The 20,517-nt window shown below is 31.5% G+C and overlaps 1 protein-coding gene across 1 annotated transcript; it reads left to right on the plus strand.

The window, feature by feature from the left end:
• Positions 1 to 10,768: 10,768 nt before the first annotated feature.
• LOC134693095 (N-methyl-L-tryptophan oxidase-like) lies at positions 10,769 to 17,250 on the plus strand. The gene is made up of 6 exons (XM_063553800.1): positions 10,769 to 10,979; positions 11,949 to 12,093; positions 13,188 to 13,677; positions 14,057 to 14,175; positions 15,096 to 15,242; positions 16,685 to 17,250. Exons 1-6 carry the CDS (start codon positions 10,863 to 10,865, stop codon positions 16,924 to 16,926), a joined length of 1,260 nt encoding a protein of 419 aa, XP_063409870.1. The 5' UTR covers positions 10,769 to 10,862; the 3' UTR covers positions 16,927 to 17,250.
• Positions 17,251 to 20,517: the final 3,267 nt, after the last annotated feature.

The raw sequence follows: 20,517 nt of genomic DNA on the forward strand, positions 1-20,517 counted from the left end.
ATCCAATGAAAAATACACCAAATAGCGATAATTCATTATATCTATATAAACAAAAAATAATGATGATAATTTTTAATAGTTCGTTTGTGAATGACTAATTTGAATTTAAATCATGTAAAAAGTTACCAGGATTATAATTTATTAGACCAGACGCGCTTTTCGTCTACATAAGACTCATCAGTGACGCTCATTTCAAAATATTTATAAAACCAAACGAGTACAAAATTGAGGAGCATTGGGGATCCAAAATTTCAAAAAGTTGTGCCAAATACGGCTAAGGTAATCTTTGCCTTGGATAAGAAAAAACTTACTTTTTTAAAAATTCAAAGTTTGGTAAACAGGAAATTTATATAATTCATTTTTAAAACATTTGCAAATATCAATATTTATTCCTACCTTTACATGATGTATGAAACATACATATCAGCCAGTGTTATGTTCAAACTAATGTTCAGCAACTTGATTCACTTTTGACTTTCACTCTGATATATAATAAAACCCCATTCAACAGGAAGTATTTACGAATAAAGTCCATTTTTAAACTGGAAATTTTTTCTGTATTAATATTCCCAGTTAAAAAATATTTACCGATGCTTAAATCTGGACCAACTCAACACTTATTTAACCTGTTCATGTTCCATACAAAATTGTTGAAAACGAAATGAATATTGCGGAAGATTATCTGAGTAAATTGTTGATTCAAGTTAATTGCTATGTCATCGAGGAGATGCATGAATTTTTTCTAGTCTTACTCAAAACATTACTGCGTTCGTAAATGACGAACATAACCTTTCTTGAATTATATCTGTAACCACAATAAAAAAAAAGACCTTTATAATGAGTTTCGAATTGATAATTTTTCTCACTCAAATGAATAAAAGAAAAACGCATTTCCATTAATAAGATAGTTTGATGTGGACCAACTCAACACTTATTTAACCTGTTCATGTTCCATACAAAATTGTTGAAAACGAAATGAATATTGCGGAAGATTATCTGAGTAAATTGTTGATTCAAGTTAATTGCTATGTCATCGAGGAGATGCATGAATTTTTTCTAGTCTTACTCAAAACATTACTGCGTTCGTAAATGACGAACATAACCTTTCTTGAATTATATCTGTAACCACAATAAAAAAAAAAGACCTTTATAATGAGTTTCGAATTGATAATTTTTCTCACTCAAATGAATAAAAGAAAAACGCATTTCCATTAATAAGATAGTTTGACGTGGAAGGAGTACACAATCAGTAAATAATCTGCAAAACGTAGTATTAGCCGTCGTGTATTTCGTTGTAAATGTGGCAAAACTCCATTTTCAAGATAGTCAATCATTTGTCGTAGATTTGTACTTTGACATTCGTTCGGCATGCAAGAGAGAAATGGCAAAATAAAAATTTATCAATTGAATGTTAAAGGAAACACCTATGTTGTCTCTTTTTTAATTGCTGAAATATCATTATACATTTGGTTTCAAAATCATTTTATTTTTAGATTATGACAAAATCGGAAGGTAACTTGTATCTTTTACAAGATTTAAATTTGTAATACTCAGTTTAAGACATGTTGTTTTGAAGCACATTTTACAGTGTACTTCTACAGTTCATCAGTTTGGAAAGGGATGTACCAATCGGCATTAAAATTATCACATCCCTTCGATATCGTTAAAAATATGCCGAGGCGATGTGGTCGACAGACTACCGGGCCCAATCACCCTGCAACCACGCCAAAACAGTGTTGGAAAGTATTTTTTGCGTTTTTAATGGAACTGGAGAGTGGAGTCGCATCAATAATTATCAGAAGATCGCTTCTTTGCGCTGTATCTGCTTCATCGTGCTGTAGGAAATATCCCAAACGAACAAATCTCAATATTGTCTGAAACATACGTAACTGACCTGGCATGTAATTTTGACGAATTCAATTGGGAGGTCGCTCTATACCGAACACGTACGCCGGTTTATAACATATCGCGAGTGCTACCATGGCCATGATGGAGATCTATCAGCCACGGTACTACGTATGTTATTGAAAACAAATGTATAATCAAAAATGAACAACGACAATTACATAGCATTACTGCATATTCATCGAGATTTCAGTCTGAATATTGACAAAGTAATAGAGAAGTGTGTTTCTGCTCAGACCCAAAGAGCAGATTTTGGACAATTTTGAGTAAATTCCACAAATATGTGTTGTTTATGTATTACTTTATTCAGAAGATTTATTAATAGTTTTGCATTCATAAACTTTTATATACATATAGCTTCTCTTTTAACCGTCATATGACCACTGTAATACCACTGTCCAACGTTAGGGTGAGGGTTGGGATCCCACTAACATGTTTAACCCCGCCATATTCCGTATGTACAAAAAAATTGTATGTGCCTGTCCCAAGTCAGAAGCCTGTAATTCATTGATTTTTATATCATGTACTAAACCATATATTATTCCAAAAGCAAACACTTTGATAAGGTATCCGAAACCAATGTATATATCTAATTATGAATGGTTTTCAGAATTAACCACCTCTAAAGTTTCGATTTTTTTATTAAAAATTGTTCAAATTGTTTTTATTATCATTAGAATGTATTTGAAATTTGCCACTAAATGAAATTTGAATCGAACTCGTTGAGAAGCCTCAATGAGAAACATACAATTATGAATCACATAATGACAAATTACTTTTGTAATTTTGGTTTTGAAAATAGAAAGAAAGAGGTGTTGTGGAAATCCTTTTTTTTTTATTCATAAGACATGCCTGGTATGGTTTATTTTGGAATAGGTACTGACGATTCGACGAAGGAGTTCCCAGGTGATAAAACTGGGTTAATAAGCTGGTATATGTTCCCCCCCAGTAAAATATCAAGACGGTAATATCACCAAAACAAATATTGTCTTTTTCGGAGGAGACGTGTTTTGTGGGTCGGTGTGGTTGGGTTGTTGTTTTATTTGTTTTTTTTTTATAATTTCTGCTTTATATTGTATTATATGATTAATAGTGATGAATACATCTATTTTTGCCACCCTATACGAAAAATTCTGATAAGCTTGAATAGTATGTGAAATAATTACTTGAAATAATTGAAATAGTTTATCGATACCTTTTTAAATAATAATCATAAGTTTAAAATCTTCCATGTTGAATTTGCATGGGGATTGATGCATGCATAGAAGAAGCTCAACCCGTCAAAGCACCCGCTCTTCCACATTTAGGAGTGCATGCGATTTCACATTTTTTTGTTGTTATTTTGATTTGTCTTTCGAATTGATTGATGAATTATAACACGGGTAATCTACTGTGTCTTTACCTTTATTTAATACAATCCGTACCAAGAAAACTATTTGGACCATTCGTTGTTCATTTGTTTTAATTTTTTGGGTAAATTCTATTTTATCTGATGTTGGCGGATAGTGTTGTCTGTTCCGGGTACGTATGCATAAAACCACGTGTCCCTAATCGTAATAGTTATTTATGCTAAGTTCACACGTAATTCCAATTCGATTCGCATTAACTAATTAATTTAATTCGCATTCGAAACGTTTTACGTCCTACCGTCAATTCTAATTCGAAAAACATTGCACGTCAAATTCGCTTTACTGTCCAAACGACGTTAACTTTTAACTCGTATTCACAAAAGCGTATTTCTATAAATGCGATTTAGATAATTCAAATTAGCCAATTCGAATCATTTCGAATTAAAAAAGAAGAGTGTGTGAACGCGATTAACGAATTCGATTCGCATTCGATTCGAATTCAATTTGAATTAAATGTCCTCGTGAACGAGGCATTATTATAGCCTAGGACAATTTAAAAATACGTTCATTCGGAACACATCTTAAATTAAGTAGCTTTATGCATTTGGGCCCTAATGTTCCAATGTTCTGATGTTGTTAGTGATTCCTCTTTACATTTTTATGAAGCAGATTCACCGAATTTTGGTAGGAACTTTATGATGTTACTTTCGAAATGTTTCGACAACATATGCACATATTTAAAAATGTTATATATGGTTTATTTTAGGTAAATATTATATAAAGCTGGGACATTTTCAACATCCTGTTCCTACACATATTATCACATGTAAAGAAATGAAGACATGGTTTCGTAGTACTGGGGATAAATACAATGACGACGCTACTGCTGATTTAATTGACAATGTAATCAAAGGTAAGGATTTATCAATTCCAGATAAAGACATCTAAGATACCAGGATTAACATTTTATATGACAGACGTATGTTTTGTCTACATAATACCCATCCGTGACCAAGGGATAGTTGTTAATGTATTAACTAACTTTATTGACAGTTTTCCATCTTCAAAGATCTTATAAATTCTCTATCAATGAAAATATGGTAACTGTTTGTGCTGACATGAATTATCATTGATATTGCTATATTCATATTTTATGAAATACTAAGGTTTTCTACCTCAGGGATAGATTACCTTAGCTGTATTTGGCAACACATTTAGGAATTTTGGATCACAATGCTCTTCAACTTCATACTTTATTTGGCCCTGTTTTTTTGGATTCGAGCGTCACTGATGAGTCTTTTGTAGATCTATGATATGGTAAGAAAAACAAGACAGGGAATATTTATTAACTAGGAGATATTTATTCCATGCCTTCCATATATACACATAGGCGCTGTTTAAATGTCCTTTTGGTATCATTTGTCGCTTTTTAAACATTCGATAAAATAACTATTTGAGTTTACTTCTTTTAGGTGTCAACAGGGTTTCATATCACGGAGTGTGTTGCGTTATAACAGAGACACCAACAGAAAGACCCTTCATTGATATGTTACATTCCCAATTTGGTGTTGCGATAGGGGGTAATGGGTAAGGTGCGAAGTCCAGTGATGAGATAGGACGAATCGCAGCGGCAATGGTACTGAAAAATAAATGGGATTCAATTATTCCGAGGACAGTATTTTAGGCTAGATTTAAAGATGTGGATTCAAAGTTGTAGACAGCATACAGATGTGTGCAAAACTGTAAATTAAGAGATTCAATTAGTATATATAAACAGAATTAATTGATATCATGAAATTGGATATATGACTTTATAGGATCACAAATAATTGGTTTGGAGTTTTGATGGAACGTAATTCCAAATATTGATTTTTATGCAGAAAGAAATTCGTGGATATTCACTGCAAAGCCTTTATGTTTTTATATCTTATAAAAATAACAAGGTTAACTCCATTGATACGGAAAAACATTATTTTATTATGGTATTAAACTATAAAATTCAAGTAATTTAACTCTTTGAGAAAACGCAGTTTTACCAAACATGAAAAAATATATTAGAACGTATGGATGAGCTAATAGTTTACCGGTCACTGGTTATGTGACATGTTATGATTTTACACATTCCATGCACGCTTTAAAGCGTTTGAAAAAAAACCTTAACCATGTTTTGAAATAAAAAAAAAAAGCTAGTATGATTATATATTGTATATCATATAAAATACAAAAAAGTAAACTACATAATAGTATTGTATTTTCTACATTAGCTAGTATATAGATAGTCTGTTCAAACTGTATGCCATGTTAATTACCTCATGTCAGAGTCTTTTAAATCTAAATCGACCAAAGCGGTTCTCTACTTGTACTTAAAGAACATTGTCTATGATAGAATGTTTGAATAAAAAGTCACACAACTATCTTGGATTTCTTAATCAAATGTGGCTTATTTTTGCAAAAATATGGATAGCGTGAGAATTTGCTGTTTATTACGAGCCAAGATTGTGGGAGACTCATATACATCTAATGTTAATGGATGTATATTTTTTGTACTAACTGACACACATTTGTTTGGTACCGTTGAATGAGTTGAAGAGTTTGTCACTCATTTTTTTCGCGATACCAAGAGAGGCGAAAGATACCAGAGGGACATTCTAACGCGTACACAGCTACTTTTGCATATGTACTATTAATATACTATTTATATACCACAAGTATGTAGTACTTGAAATCTACTAAAAATATTCAGTACTATTGTGTTATTTCCCAACTTATTCGATATTCAAGAGCTTGTAGCTCCTATTCAGACTTTGTAAAACGTCGACAGTGTCTGAGTAGAAAGTTGATAAATCAGGGGTATGCCAAAGAATGTCTCGTCCTTTTTCTAAAAAAAGTTCATCGGAAGGTACCAAGACTTTGTAGATAAATATTCCGTATCAAATTCTCAAATAATACACGATGGTCTTGATGTATAGATTCTGCATACTGATGTTGTTTGTCATCTTAACAACGTGTTTTATTGTTCTTTCATTTGTCTTTGTTTTATTAATAATATTACTTTTACTGTTGAATGGTTTTATGTGATATCCGTTTGATGTGGCTCGGTACTGTACATATACATCTCGTCAATGTGTTTGTATTGGCTTTCATTTTTTGGTGGTTTTATGTATATGCGACTTTTTGTATTTCTTTTGTTCTTATAACGTGACTCTGTACTTTAAAAGATCCCGTCAGTATGATATTGTTCTATTATATGTCGTTATGATATATTTCTATTATGAGTTACTATATACGTTGAACCACAAACGTCAAAATCATTCAATCGCGTAGTGAAATTAACTATTTTTTGATTCTTATAATTTCTATATATAACGTTTGGACTAGTTTAAATATCGGTCTACTTCTGAAATTTATTCTTACTTACTTTTGATTTTTTAACCCTGTATGCTAACATTGCCTATGTAAATTTTAAAATTGTTTGTATGCACTTTGAACGACAAAGGAGTATGTTCAATAAGACCACATTTTGGCCCCAAAATATAGCGGTTTTACAAAATTGTGAAAATGTAATATTAAAGCTATTTATTAGAAAGAAGATTTTTTCTGCTACATAAATATGGGCTGTTGTTGACAATACAATGCACACACACCGGGTACTAGCACCACTAAGTCATGCTAAATTACTGAAATCTTCAAAATTGTAGCATTTTAGTTATATTTTAGACGGTTTCCACGGATGCGGCCACTTTCATTTTGTGACAAAAAAACATCGAAAAAGTTACGTTTTTTTTGCATATTTGATAGATTTTCCAGATTTAAGCTTGAATCGGAGAAATTTTAATTACTAAATCAATTAAAATCTATCACATAAACTAATCGAATCAACTGAAATAGACACTTAAGAGTTTAAAAAGTGTCTAAAATCTTTCGTTAGATAAACTTGAAAATTGAGGCCAAAATCTGGCCTAATTGGACCTACTCCTTTATGTGACGTATACACAAATTTCTGACGTCAGACACTCAAATCAATCAATGTGTTCGTAGATAGTAGATGTTTTGTGTTCTGTTAAGTTGTTCTTTTTAAAATTGTTATACGATGATGAATGATGTACCCATATTTTTACTATTTTATTCATTGTGTCTGTTTATTTAACGCATCAATGTAAATATAAAGGAATTTGAAAAGACTGTCATTAAAGTGAGAGGGTTAGCGCTATAGAACCAGGTTCAATCAACCATTTTCTACATTTGAAAATGTCTGTACCAAGTCAGGAATATGACAATTCTTGTCCATTCGTTTTTGATGCGTTTTGTTATCTAAATTTGCCATGTGATTATGGACTTTCCTAATTGATTTTCCTCTAAGTTCAGTATTTTTGTGATTTTACTTTTTACCTACGAGTTATTGTAATATTTAGGTAAAATTGAGAATGGAAATGGTGAATGTATCAAATAAAGGCAACAGTAGTATACCGCTGTTCAAAAGAGACAACAACCCGACCATAGAAAAAACAACAGCAGAAGGTCACTAACAGGTCTTCAATGTACGAGAAATTCCCGCACCCGGAGGCGTCCTTCAGCTGGCCCCTAAACAAATATATACTAGTTCCGTGATAATGAACGCCATACTTATTTCCAAAGTGTACAAGAAACTAAAATAAAATAATACAGTACTAACAAAGACCAGAGGCTCCTGACTTGGGACAAGCGCAAAAATGCGGCGGGGTTAAACATGTTTATGAGATCTCAACCCTCCCCCTATACATGTAGCCAATGTCGAAAAGTAAACGCATAACAATACGTACATTTAAAATTCAATTCAAGAGAAGTCCGAGTCTGATGTCAGAAAATGTAACAAAAGAAAATAAACAAAATGACAATTATACACAAATAACAACAGACTACTAGCATTAAACTGACATGCCAGCTCCAGGCTTCAATTAAACTGATTTAAAGATTATGATTTCATCATACAAATATCAAGCACAATCCTTCCTGTTAGAGGTTAAGTATCATACCATCATCACATATATGAAGAGAACATAACCCGTGTCATGCCAACAACTGTTTTTTTAATAAATGTGTTTAGTTTCGATGCAAATAACCTAAGTGAATTAATATTAACGTCAAAATATGCAATCTTTAATGACCTGACAACAGTATCGTAACTATATCCCTTCTTAATAAGTCTATTCAAAGGTTTTGTTAGTTTCTGCGGTGAATACTGATATTTTTGTGCTTTATAAAGAATATTTCCATAAAAAATTGGATGTGAAATACCTAAACGTATAAGAAGTCTGCATGTTGAGCTATATTTACGAATGATGTCCTTATACCGATGATAAAATTTAGTAAATGTTTTGACTAGTTTGTGATATCGAAAACCCTGGTGTAATAATTTTTCAGTAATACATAAATTTCTCTCGTTAAAATCTAAACCATTGTTACATGCACGAATCGTACAAGTTTAGATATATAAACACCGTAAGATGGTGTTATGTACCTGTATTTTACAGTACTTGATTTGTACTTGAAATTTACGTACTATAGATTTTTGATTGCACGGTTAAATTTTCAGCATTTTGACCGTTTGTCTTTTTTAAAGCTCATGAAGTTATGATGTTCAAACATGGAATACTGTGATCAGTGTTGGTATTATTTTTGTACCAATATTTTTAGTACAACATGTACAAGTTTCAAGTACTGGAAAATACAAGTACCTAAATATTACAATAATGCTAATGTAAAGAAATAGTACTAAAAATTAAAAGTAAATTTCAATTACTACAGATTTTAAGTACAGAAATAGTACCTTTGCAAAAGTAGCTGTGTAAGTAAAAAATAAGCTGACAAAGCTATGGCCAAAAAGTAACACTCAATACATAAGCTAGAGTTTGAATATCATTTATTACATTAGAATATCTTTTTAATCAATACTCCTTCTCCTTTTTAAAGTTTTTGTCCTGATACATTTTAAGATCTTTGAACTTCGTAGAGTAATAATTAACGGAAAAAGAATACAAAAAATCGTTTCATAGAATTTGTATTATTTTCCTAACTTACCTTCAACCGGACCAAACGTACCCCTGTACAATCGAAAGCATTTGATCCTTTCAGTTATTCAGTCTTCAAATTTTGTTTATTCATAATTCTTGTTCGGACTTTCTACCTCCTCATTACTAGATTCATAAATACATTGTTTATTTGAGAAACATGTTCAAACGTTTGTAAGTGCACATCTAAATGTCTATATTGCAATGTATTGGTTTGTGAGTAAATCAAACACAAAAAGATGTAGATAGGTGCTTTAACCATTAATATAATTCAAAATGACTACAAACTATATGAATATTCAATACTGAAAGGAGATAACACACTTAATAATCATTTTATAAATAAATGACTACTCGTATAGGGACATTTGTGACGATTATTTTGTATCAAAATGAGTTTATAACAATGTAAATAAAACCATGTTTAACCAACAGATACAAAAAGACCAAACCAGAACATTTAAAACATACAGAAAAGATTCCTATGATGAAATGCATATCAAGATCTCATCGCTTTAAATGAGCTGTATTGGGAAAACGTTTGCGAAGTTTTGGTCGTCAATGCTTTTAAACTTCAGAATCGTATTCTGCCTTTTTAACTTTTCTATGATTCGAGAGTTACTGATGATTTTTTTTGTAGACAAAACGCGCGTCTGGAGCAAATATATTTTTTTAATCTTTATATTTATGATGAGTTTATGAATTAAACTCGTATAACAATAGTAAGCAATATTCAAGAAGCTGAAACCTAGAAATAGTTATCAATGGTACCACGATTATAATTTAGTACGCCAGACGCGCGTTTCGTCTACATAAGACTCATCAGTGACGTTCATATCAAATTATTTATAAAGCCAAACAAGTACAAAGTAGGAGAGCATTGAGAATCCAAAATTCGAAAAAGGTGTGCCAAATACGGCTAATAATGGGATAAGAAAATCTTTAGTTTTTTTCTCGAAAAAATCAAAGTTCTGTTAACAGGAAATTTATAAAAATGACCACATTATTGATATTCATGTCAGCACCGAAGTACTGACTACTGGGCTGGTGATAATTACAATGAATATCAATACTGACACAATGAATGATTATTTCATGACATACAAATAACTAAAGCTAAAATTGTAGAATAGTATGGGAGTATCATATTCACAGACTGAATACATTAATTTTTGTGTATCGTACATGTATAATTGTCAATAATTATATACACACATTTTAATATACTTGACATATAAGCAGATTTTCTTAATTAGAGACCATTATTTATATAGTTTGCAGTAATCTAAATAATGACCACTAAATCACTGATCAATACTACGATCAATGGTAAGGTCTCAATAATATCATTGCATTCGAATTAGAAAAATTGAAAAAAGAATGTTGTTGTTTTAATGTCTAAAAATAGATTTACACTGAATCTTTAATTAGAATCTACTTTACTCAATTCAAGGTCAAATGACAATAGAACTTTAAAGTGTTATTGTTACGTAATTTGATATTATGTTTAATTGGGTTGTTTACCAACTGAATATGTGATAATATTTCTAAGTGAATCAAAATGGAGGACGATGTGTATGATTTGTGTGTAGTTGGAGCTGGAATGATAGGGTCTGCAGTAGCAAAATATGCATCAGAATGGGGTCGTGTTTGTTTAGTTGGACCAGAAGAACCAAAGGTATTATAAAGACTGTAAATATGTATTCTTTTAATACAATGCATATTCTGGAACGTTAGGATGCAATGTAAAACTTATTGAAAATGTTATGATAAAATTGATAATGGAAATGGGGAATGTGTCAACAAAGACTACAACTACACCGAAGAGCGGTTGACATGTGAAACTCTTCACAAAATAACATACATTTAATATAACAAAATAGTTATCAAAGATACCAGGCTTATAGCATAAGTGCGATTCGACGATTGATGGGATTAAGACCAGGTGTCAACGTATATTTGTTCCACCTTACAGAAATTCCAGTGGAAACTTTGATATAAACAATGTCATAATACCTGTACCTGATGGAACAAATATTCCATACTATTTATTCCGTTAGGAATATCTACTGTAAAATTTTGTAATATTTATTCCTGTGGAAATAATATTCCAGAATATTTTCCCATTTGGAACTTATATTATGAAGGAACTTCTATTCTGTGACATCAATTCTTGAGTTCATCTATTCATGTCTGAAATAAACAGAAAATGATATTTTTGTATCGATATGAAAATGAGGTACGATGGCCAAATAAACAAATATCAACAAGAGTTTAAATGATGTAGATATAAGCATGCAGTTATATTCATTGTAAGGCATTCAAAAATATAATGTTATTTAATTTACATAAATCAAGTCAAGATAGGACCAAGCAAGCACGAGATAAATGCAACATAAGGTAAGGAAAAAAATCAATTAGGGAAGCAATGGATGAGAAAGCTAAAACCATGCATCGGACAGCGTAGCCACTAGCAGTCCATTATATTTAGTTTCAATAGAACATATCACAGATATTTTGAAACTAAAATAGTTGAATAAAATTGAGTGTTTCAATTTAATGGAAATAATTGAGATAAAATAAAACAAGATGAGCTATCTTTAAAATGAAAACAAGCTAACAAATAACATGAAACTGATTGTCTTAGGAAAGGGATGTTAATAGAAAGAGAGATATATTTGGATGTCACTATGATGAGGGAAGAATTGCGAGATGTTTAGCTCATGACCCCATCTGGACACAGATGGCACGTATTTCTATGTCAAGGTACAGACAAATAGAAAGTGATTCAGGTAATGACCACTCTGTATCAGCTAAACATAGTTCCGTAATTTATACAGTGTCTATATTTTTGGCATATCTCACTAAAAAGTAAAATCACAAAAAATATTGAATTCCGAGATAAATTCAAAACGGAAAGTCTCTAATCAAATGGAAAATCAAAAAACTAAAACACATCAGACGAATGGATAACAACTGTCATATTCTTGACTTGGTACAGGCAGTTTCTCATGTTGAAAATGGTGGATTGAACCTGTTTTTATAACTAGACAAACCTCTCACTTGTATCATACTATATATAGACAAGAGGATTGTTTTAACAGCTATGAACTGAAACAGCGATATTGATACCACGCTATGACAGGACACTCGTTCTCGTAGGATTCCTTTTGTATTCCATCAATACAATGACATGTCAGTAGTAACTATTCGCATTGCTAATTATTTATTAATAAACAACTGATCCTTTATTGCCATATTTGTGTCTATTTCATTGTATATGTCTTTGTCTTTGTATAATCAAATATCACCAATAAACAAATACTTAGATCTGGTATGATTACCAATGGGAACACTGACTATAAAGGACCACAGTACGAGGTTATATATCAAAATAACAAAAATAAGACAACTATATAGCAACAAACATAGGACAGACATGTACAAGAAAACATGTAAACAAAAAGTAAAAAAGAAGGATCAATATAACTGATTAAACATCCTCAGAATGGTTTAATAATTGAATATAATTCACATAAAATCTATATTTAAAACTTTATCTAAACTATTTTAAAAAAGTACCTAGGTGTTCTCTTAGACCATTATAGATGATTGATACAAATTGATGTGTTGTGAAAAAAATATATTTCCACTTGATATTGTGAAATATTTGTATACTTCAGTTGGGGAAGGCATAAGTCATTATATAAATCAATAAAAAGTCTTTTTTCGACGTTTTTTTATAACCAATATCGTCACCGATTAATTAATACATTAAAGTAATTGTAATCAAAATATTATAGAAGTTTATGGCATGATTCATTTACTGTAACTTGATCTTTCGGTACGTTTTAGTCACTACATTCTAATCTTATTTTGAAATTAGGAATATATTTTTATGATGAAGTTGGATCATTAGTAGCAGGAGGAAAGGATACAAAATATATGATTGACAATGAAAGGGTTTCAAAGGAACAACAGCTGGAAAGTGAGATACTGTCATACGAGACACTCAAAACGAAGTTTCCACTTTTAAATTTCTCTGACAAAGATCACGGTTTATATGAAGTTAAGGCCGGACATATCAGTGCAAGACATTTGGTCAGTGCTCAAATTAAGCTAGCTAAATCCAAGGGTTGTACATACATCAATGAAATTGTTGAAAACGTTACTGAGATGGAAAAAGATGGCAATAGTATAATGAATGCTATAACAGAATCAGGCAAACAAGTCTTATGCAAGAAAGTCCTACTAGCCACTGGTGCATTTACAGCTTTCAGAAATCTACTTCCTGTAGATAAAGAGTTGGACGTAGGATTGTGTCCCCTTACCACTGCTATGATTGAAGTAACTGCTGATAATTTCACGAACATGAGGTTAGATTGTGATTAAATAAAATAGTTAAATTACGATAAGCTGCACCCTCTTGAAACACTGAAAGTTCTGTAAATCATTATTATTTTGACTTGTATTTTTCTGTAATACGGAGAATCGTGTCATTATGCATAATTTAGTTATAGTCTTTCTTCTGTTTGTGGTTATATTGGTTTCTTAGAGTTACATTCATATTCTATTAGTATTAATACGTAAAACTTCGATAGTCACCAAAGCAGGTTATCAAATAAACGAGGCAAATTTAGTATGCAACTGCTAAAAAGTCAAGTGTATTCTCACTTTAAAAAATATTAATTTAAAAAAACAATTATCAGTATCCTTTGCAAAAAGAGTTCTGTTAATGTTTTTTTTTTTTTTTAGAAATTATCCCGCTGTAATATATTTCGGAAAAGGAGCCGATAATTGGAAGAAGGATTACCCGCGCTCAAAAGATGGTGACTACAACTGGTATATGTTGCCGCCTATCAAATATCCAGATGGTACATTTATATTTGCATCACCTATTTTCATCTATTGTATTATTTTTTGATGGACAGGTTTAAAAACTAAGACAATTTAAAAACGATTTTTCAAAAATTTTACGATATAAACGTGCATTTTTTACATTTGTCTTTTTTTTTTTTAGAATAGTCATTATACTAGTATTTGTTGTCTGAGTGTGTAAATACGTTTATATTGTTATCAAAATCAATATGCAGTACTATATAGAAAAAAAATCATATTCTGATATCTGATACCTATATCTGTAAGCAGAATTTCTTGAAATTACCATGATGAATTCCACTATTAAAAGTACTCAATAATTTCTTCATTTACATTACCGACTTCCCTAGCTGTTTTTCAAAATCTCATAATGTCGCCAATTTTCTTTCAGATCTATGCTCCCTTAAATAGTCCTTAAGTATTGTTCTTTAAAATAATGATTTATTATAAGACAATTCTCCACGAGAGATTACATGACACAAAAGTGTACAATCATATGTCACAGTAAAACCTGTAACAATTAGCAGAACCCATATCAAACGTTTCTTGAATACTTTTGAGAAGGTACGATTGGTAAAAAATTAAAGCTAAAATGTTATAATTGATAAGCCTAAAAACCAAAATGGAATTGCAAATAATGCTGGTATCAGTGATCCCGCCCGACAGTGTAAAACATCAGTAGTTCTTGCCTAGTGCGATAAAGTGCATCTACACGTTTTTCTTAAATTTTTAATTAGAAGGTTGGCACATCTATTCGTGCTCTATCAAATATATGTTGCATTTAATTCTTATTCAAACACTAAAACCTTTACAAAGTTAGTTTGTCAAGAATTTTGTTCTCTATGACACATCTAATGCAATAGATTGTATGTGTAGGATTCAGGCAGTTATAGCTTTTAAAAAATTCTTATTATAGAGAAGTACTATATAAAGCTAGGACATTTACAGCATGCTACATCTAAACGTTTTACCAGTAGCTTGGAAGTAAAGGAATGGTATTGTAGTGATGGAGACAAAACACTCGTCAATGATACAGTTGATCTTTTCAAAACTGTCGTTCAAGGTACGTTTCTATTGTTTAATGTTTTTGTTTTACTAAATCGGATGATTTTTGATATGACATGTGCCATAAATACAACACGAGATTGTGTTATTATATGTTCGAATTTATAACTATCGGTTAACATGTTAGGCATTTGATACATTTTTGATATCAGACTGATATCGTTGAACACTCACAAAAAAATCTTATTGCAAGCGTTAAGAGGAGTAGCTTATTTTGCTAAATTACAAAACATGAAGATTTAAATCTTTAGATTGCATGTCGCCATCTTCCAAAAGAATGAATTGAAAGCATAAGATTGTTCCGACAAATCACTGATTTTCTAAACGATGAAATAAAATCCAAACATTACAAATCTTGGAAACAACTTAAACATGAGAAAAGAAGTTAACAGTATTCTTTTACTTTTATTTCCGCCATATAGATAATGTTCCTACACTTAGTAATTAAAAAGTGGGTGATTTTGTTGGACGCATCTATCCCACCCCGAACTTGACATAAAAGATACAACAGAAACAGTTAATTCAGCCTCATATTTTGACTTACGTCTAGAAATTGATACTGAGGGTCGGAGGAAAGCAAACCGTTTCGATTTTACGACATAAGAGATAATTTTAGCTTCCCTATTGTGAATCTTTCATTTTTATATCGCAACATTCCATCAGCGACTACATACGAAGTATTTATCTCCTAGTTCATACGTTATTCTAGAGTTTGTAATTTCTACCATCTTGATTTCTTTTATGGAGGGTTGTTACTCACATGAAGCTGTTAAGAGTTTCAAGTGGTGACGTTTAAATCAACCCTTCGTAAGTTTTATAGATGCCATCACGGCTTGGTTGAGTGGTATCGAATATCCGTTTCACTGATTGAAGCGGATATGTTCATAATGTCCAACTATAATCCTGTCATCTTACATGAATGTGACTACCGAATTAGATTTATTATCGGATTTGTATTGACACGAGTACCACGATGGTTTCTTCCCTTTCTTGTAATATAATATTTGTAGATCTAAATTATATCAACTGTACAGATTTTGAATAAAAGACTATTATTGTATACAATTGCGTGTATCAGATAAGTACCTTGAAGGTTAGTAAGTAAGTAACTAACTAACTAATTTTATTCAGTATAAAATCGAGTACAAAAGGATCATAAGTATGTATATCTGTTAACTCTTCTGGAGCAACTTATATCACCCAAGTTTTTGGTTGGGTTTGTGTTGCCAAGTCTTTAGTTGTCTAAGTTGTGTCTAAGGTACTATTATTTGCTTTTGAATCTGTTTCTATTTTAGCCATGAAGTTGTCAGAATATTTTCGATCTATGCGTTTGAATGTCTCTGGTATCTTTCGTCCCTCTGTTATGAATGGTCATATGTTGAATATGTAGCTTAAATTATATCTGCATTATTTGTTTTATAAATTGTGTTTTTATTGTAGGCGTTATACCGATTTCCTACCATGGTGATAGCTGTGTTATAACAACAACCCCAACCAAACGACCATACATAGATATAATACATCCACAGCTAGGTGTAGCTGTCGGTGGGAATGCGTACGCAGCAAAATCCAGTGATGAGATAGGACGGATAGCTGCTGTGATGATGATAAAAAATGAATGGGATTCATCCTTAGAAAAGACAAATTTTCGCATTAAAATGAAAGAAAAAACGCCAAACTGACAGTTAACGTCTGCAACTGGTACCTAGCTTGTTTTTTGAATGACCCAACAAAGTCAGGAATATAACAGTTGTTTTACATTAGTGTGATGTGTTTAAACTTTCCATTTTGAATTTTACTTGGAATTATATATTGTTTTTCTCCCTACTACTCGTTAATCAATGATTTCAGCAACCCTAACATCAATGATTTCAGCAATGTTTACGGCACGATCTACCGCAACATGTTTTTAATCTTTTTTTAAATTTCAATATTCTTGATTGAACATACATTTAAAAGAACTAGTTTTTTCTTTTCTAAATTATGAAATATATATTTCTATATCATTATGTATCCATTACGTTTTAATTTTTAGTGGAGTCCGTGTTGTTTTTGTACCCCTATTTGCGACATTTTGTTCACACATAGTTGTCAATGTGATGGAAATTTATGCAACTGTCGTACACATTAGAGATCTAGCGATGTAAAACCAGGTTCAATTCACCATTTTCTACATTTGAAAATGCCTGTACCAAGTCAGGAATATGACAGTTGTTGTACATTCGTTTGATGTGTTTTATCATTTGATTTTGCAATTTGATTAGTGACTTTCCGTTTTGAATGTACCTCGGACATGTCTGAATTCAATATGTTTGTGATTTTACTTTTTACTTCCATAGTATTGTTATCGTATTAGCATGGTTTGAATTTTTCCTACTACAGTTATCTTTCCTTAAATTGATTGGTTGGAAAATTGATTCGTTTACAAACAAATATTTGGTTTTTACTAAAACAGTCAAAATGATGCAATATAAGTGTCAAGTTGGTTGGACTTCAACTTCATAAAAAAACACATTGACCAAAAACTTTAACCTGAAACTTGCACTTTCATTTTCTGTGTTCAATTGACCTTGAAATTTGGTTAAAAACTATTATTTGGCATTCAATTTAGAAAGATCATATCATTAGAAGCATGTGTACTAAGTTTCAAGTTGATTGGACTTCAACTTCATCAAAAACTACCTTGACAAAAATATGTAACCTGAAGCGGGACAGACAAACGAACGGACGGATGAAACGGCCGGACAAACGAACAGACGCCCGGTCCAGAAAGCATAATGCCTCTCTACTATCGTAGTTGAGGTATAAAAATCACAAGAACTCATTCCTTTAGAGATTAAAATCTATTAAACTGTTCATTTTATAAAGTATAAGTATATGTATATAACAGTGACATGAAGAATTAGCCTCTAATTGTTACAAAAATGCACATCAAACATTTAACTAGTAATCATCAAAATCTTGCATTGAAATATAAACATCAAATATCTAGTTATACTATCACTACAGACATACGGTGTGTTAGTAAGTTACATCTGCTGTTGCTACTGAACTAAAAATAAAGACGCGGAAGACAAAAATGAGACATTTAAACTCGAAGGTCGAAGGCAACGTTACATCTCTATACTGTAAACGGGGAAATTTTCGCGGTAGTTTTTTTTTCGCTATTTTCGCGGTAAGGTAGCACTCCACAGTTAGGTGTGTAGTTTCGCATTTTGGCCCCTGTGGATTTTTCAAATATGAGAGCTAGTGTGCAATAAAATTAATTTTTGGATAGCTGAGTATTAAAATAGCCTTTGTATTGGGTTTATATGAACATCAAGGTTATGTAATGTATGTAATATAGGCTGTTTTCTGTATGACAGTCCGTATTTGCATGTCCCTACCATACATTGGTCCGGCAATTATTGTAATGTTTTTTTCCAACTTTTTATCGCACGAACTTTGTGATTGGATTTTACGAAAAAATGAGGCGAAAGACACCCATTTTTTATTTGATCATTAGGAAGATTTATGAAAACAGTTTCTAAAAAGGTATCACTCAAAGGCATTGAAATTCTAGTTTGATCCAAATTTTGGGGGGGATATGTGACATGTTCACCCCCCTTTTTGCAATATTTTATGGTAAATAAATGCAGAATGTTGCCATGGATACACATAAAAGGAATTAATTTTCACCCTTTTAACTTTTGAAAATCAAATCTATGGAAGTTACTGATTACATGCATATGCACATGTACAACACAAACAGTTAGGTTAATGTATTAGAAATCCAGGAATAGGGGATGATAAAACATTTTGTGGCTCATTTTTTATTTTATTTTCTAACTGTGGAGTGCTACCTTATGGCACATCAGAAAGCACAGAAATGCATTTTTTAAGATAAAATTTACCACAAATCTTTAGTCTTTTATGTTCTTGTTTTAGTTCTGAAGGTAAAAAATCTGCTAGGAATGCAATTTATGTTTATTTTATTGTTTACTGTCCTTAGCAACCAAATATACACATTTTGACACTTAGACATGTTGCGGTCTTAAATTTGTACTCCATTAGCTTCGCCCTGGTAACCAAAGATTGCGCTTTATATGATATCCTCAGAATGTATCGCTATATATTTTTGAACGCGAATAAGTCAAATTAACATTTTTAGCATGATTTTATATTATAATTTGGCATTAATTAAATTTAATGATGCCAGTACTGTTAGAATTTTATACCCTGCTTGAGAGCTTCTAAACCAAGGTTAGGTATGCTATTTACAGCAAATTTGACCTGTAAGTGCTTTCAAATACCTAAAAATTGTACAATTTGTCCTCTTTTAAGGTAATTTTATGATTTTAAATAAGATAAAGGGAAAAGTTTTAGAAATTTACCCCAAAAATGAGACAGACTTGAAGTTTTTCACTATGATCCAGCATTTAATTTTAAATCACTTATTGTCGCCTTTCAACATCAACTGCTAACCTTCATAAAATCTTTGTTACTGAACCAATTTTAAAAACTAAGGTACCATTTTCATCGTAACAGCTAGTAGAACACAGAAAATATAATAAAAATTGAGGCAGGAGGGGAAAAATTTCACCTTAAGGTAGCACTCCACAGTTAGGTGTGTAGTTTCGCATTTTTGCCCCTGTGGATTTTTCAAATATGAGAGCTAGTGTGCAATAAAATTAATTTTTGGATAGCTGAGTATTAAAATAGCCTTTGTATTGGGTTTATATGAACATCAAGGTTATGTAATGTATGTAATATAGGCTGTTTTCTGTATGACAGTCCGTATTTGCATGTCCCTACCATACATTGGTCCGGCAATTATTGTAATGTTTTTTTCCAACTTTTTATCGCCCAAACTTTGTGATTGGATTTTACGAAAAAATGAGGCGAAAGACACCCATTTTTTATTTGATCATTAGGAAGATTTATGAAAACAGTTTCTAAAAAGGTATCACTCAAAGGCATTGAAATTCTAGTTTGATCCAAATTTTGGGGGGATATGTGACATGTTCACCCCCTTTTTGCAATATTTTATGGTAAATAAATGCAGAATGTTGCCATGGATACACATAAAAGGAATTAATTTTCACCCTTTTAACTTTTGAAAATCAAATCTATGGAAGTTACTGATTACATGCATATGCACATGTACAACACAAACAGTTAGGTTAATGTATTAGAAATCCAGGAATAGGGAATGATAAAACATTTTGTGGCTCATTTTTAATTTTATTTTCTAACTGTGGAGTGCTACCTAAGAAGTGAAACGCGAAAATAAA

The sequence above is a fragment of the Mytilus trossulus genome, chromosome 12, assembly GCF_036588685.1.
Source record: "Mytilus trossulus isolate FHL-02 chromosome 12, PNRI_Mtr1.1.1.hap1, whole genome shotgun sequence".
In the NCBI taxonomy this organism is placed as follows: domain Eukaryota; kingdom Metazoa; phylum Mollusca; class Bivalvia; order Mytilida; family Mytilidae; genus Mytilus; species Mytilus trossulus.

Coding starts and splice junctions, on each gene's coding strand:
- LOC134693095 (XM_063553800.1), top strand. CDS start 10,863: ATGGAGGACGATGTGTATGATTTGTGTGTAGTTGGAGCTGGAATGATA. Junction 12,094..13,187: donor ACAAATAGAAAGTGATTCAG/GTAATGACCACT, acceptor TTTTGAAATTAG/GAATATATTTTTATGATGAA. Junction 15,243..16,684: donor TTTCAAAACTGTCGTTCAAG/GTACGTTTCTAT, acceptor TTTTTATTGTAG/GCGTTATACCGATTTCCTAC.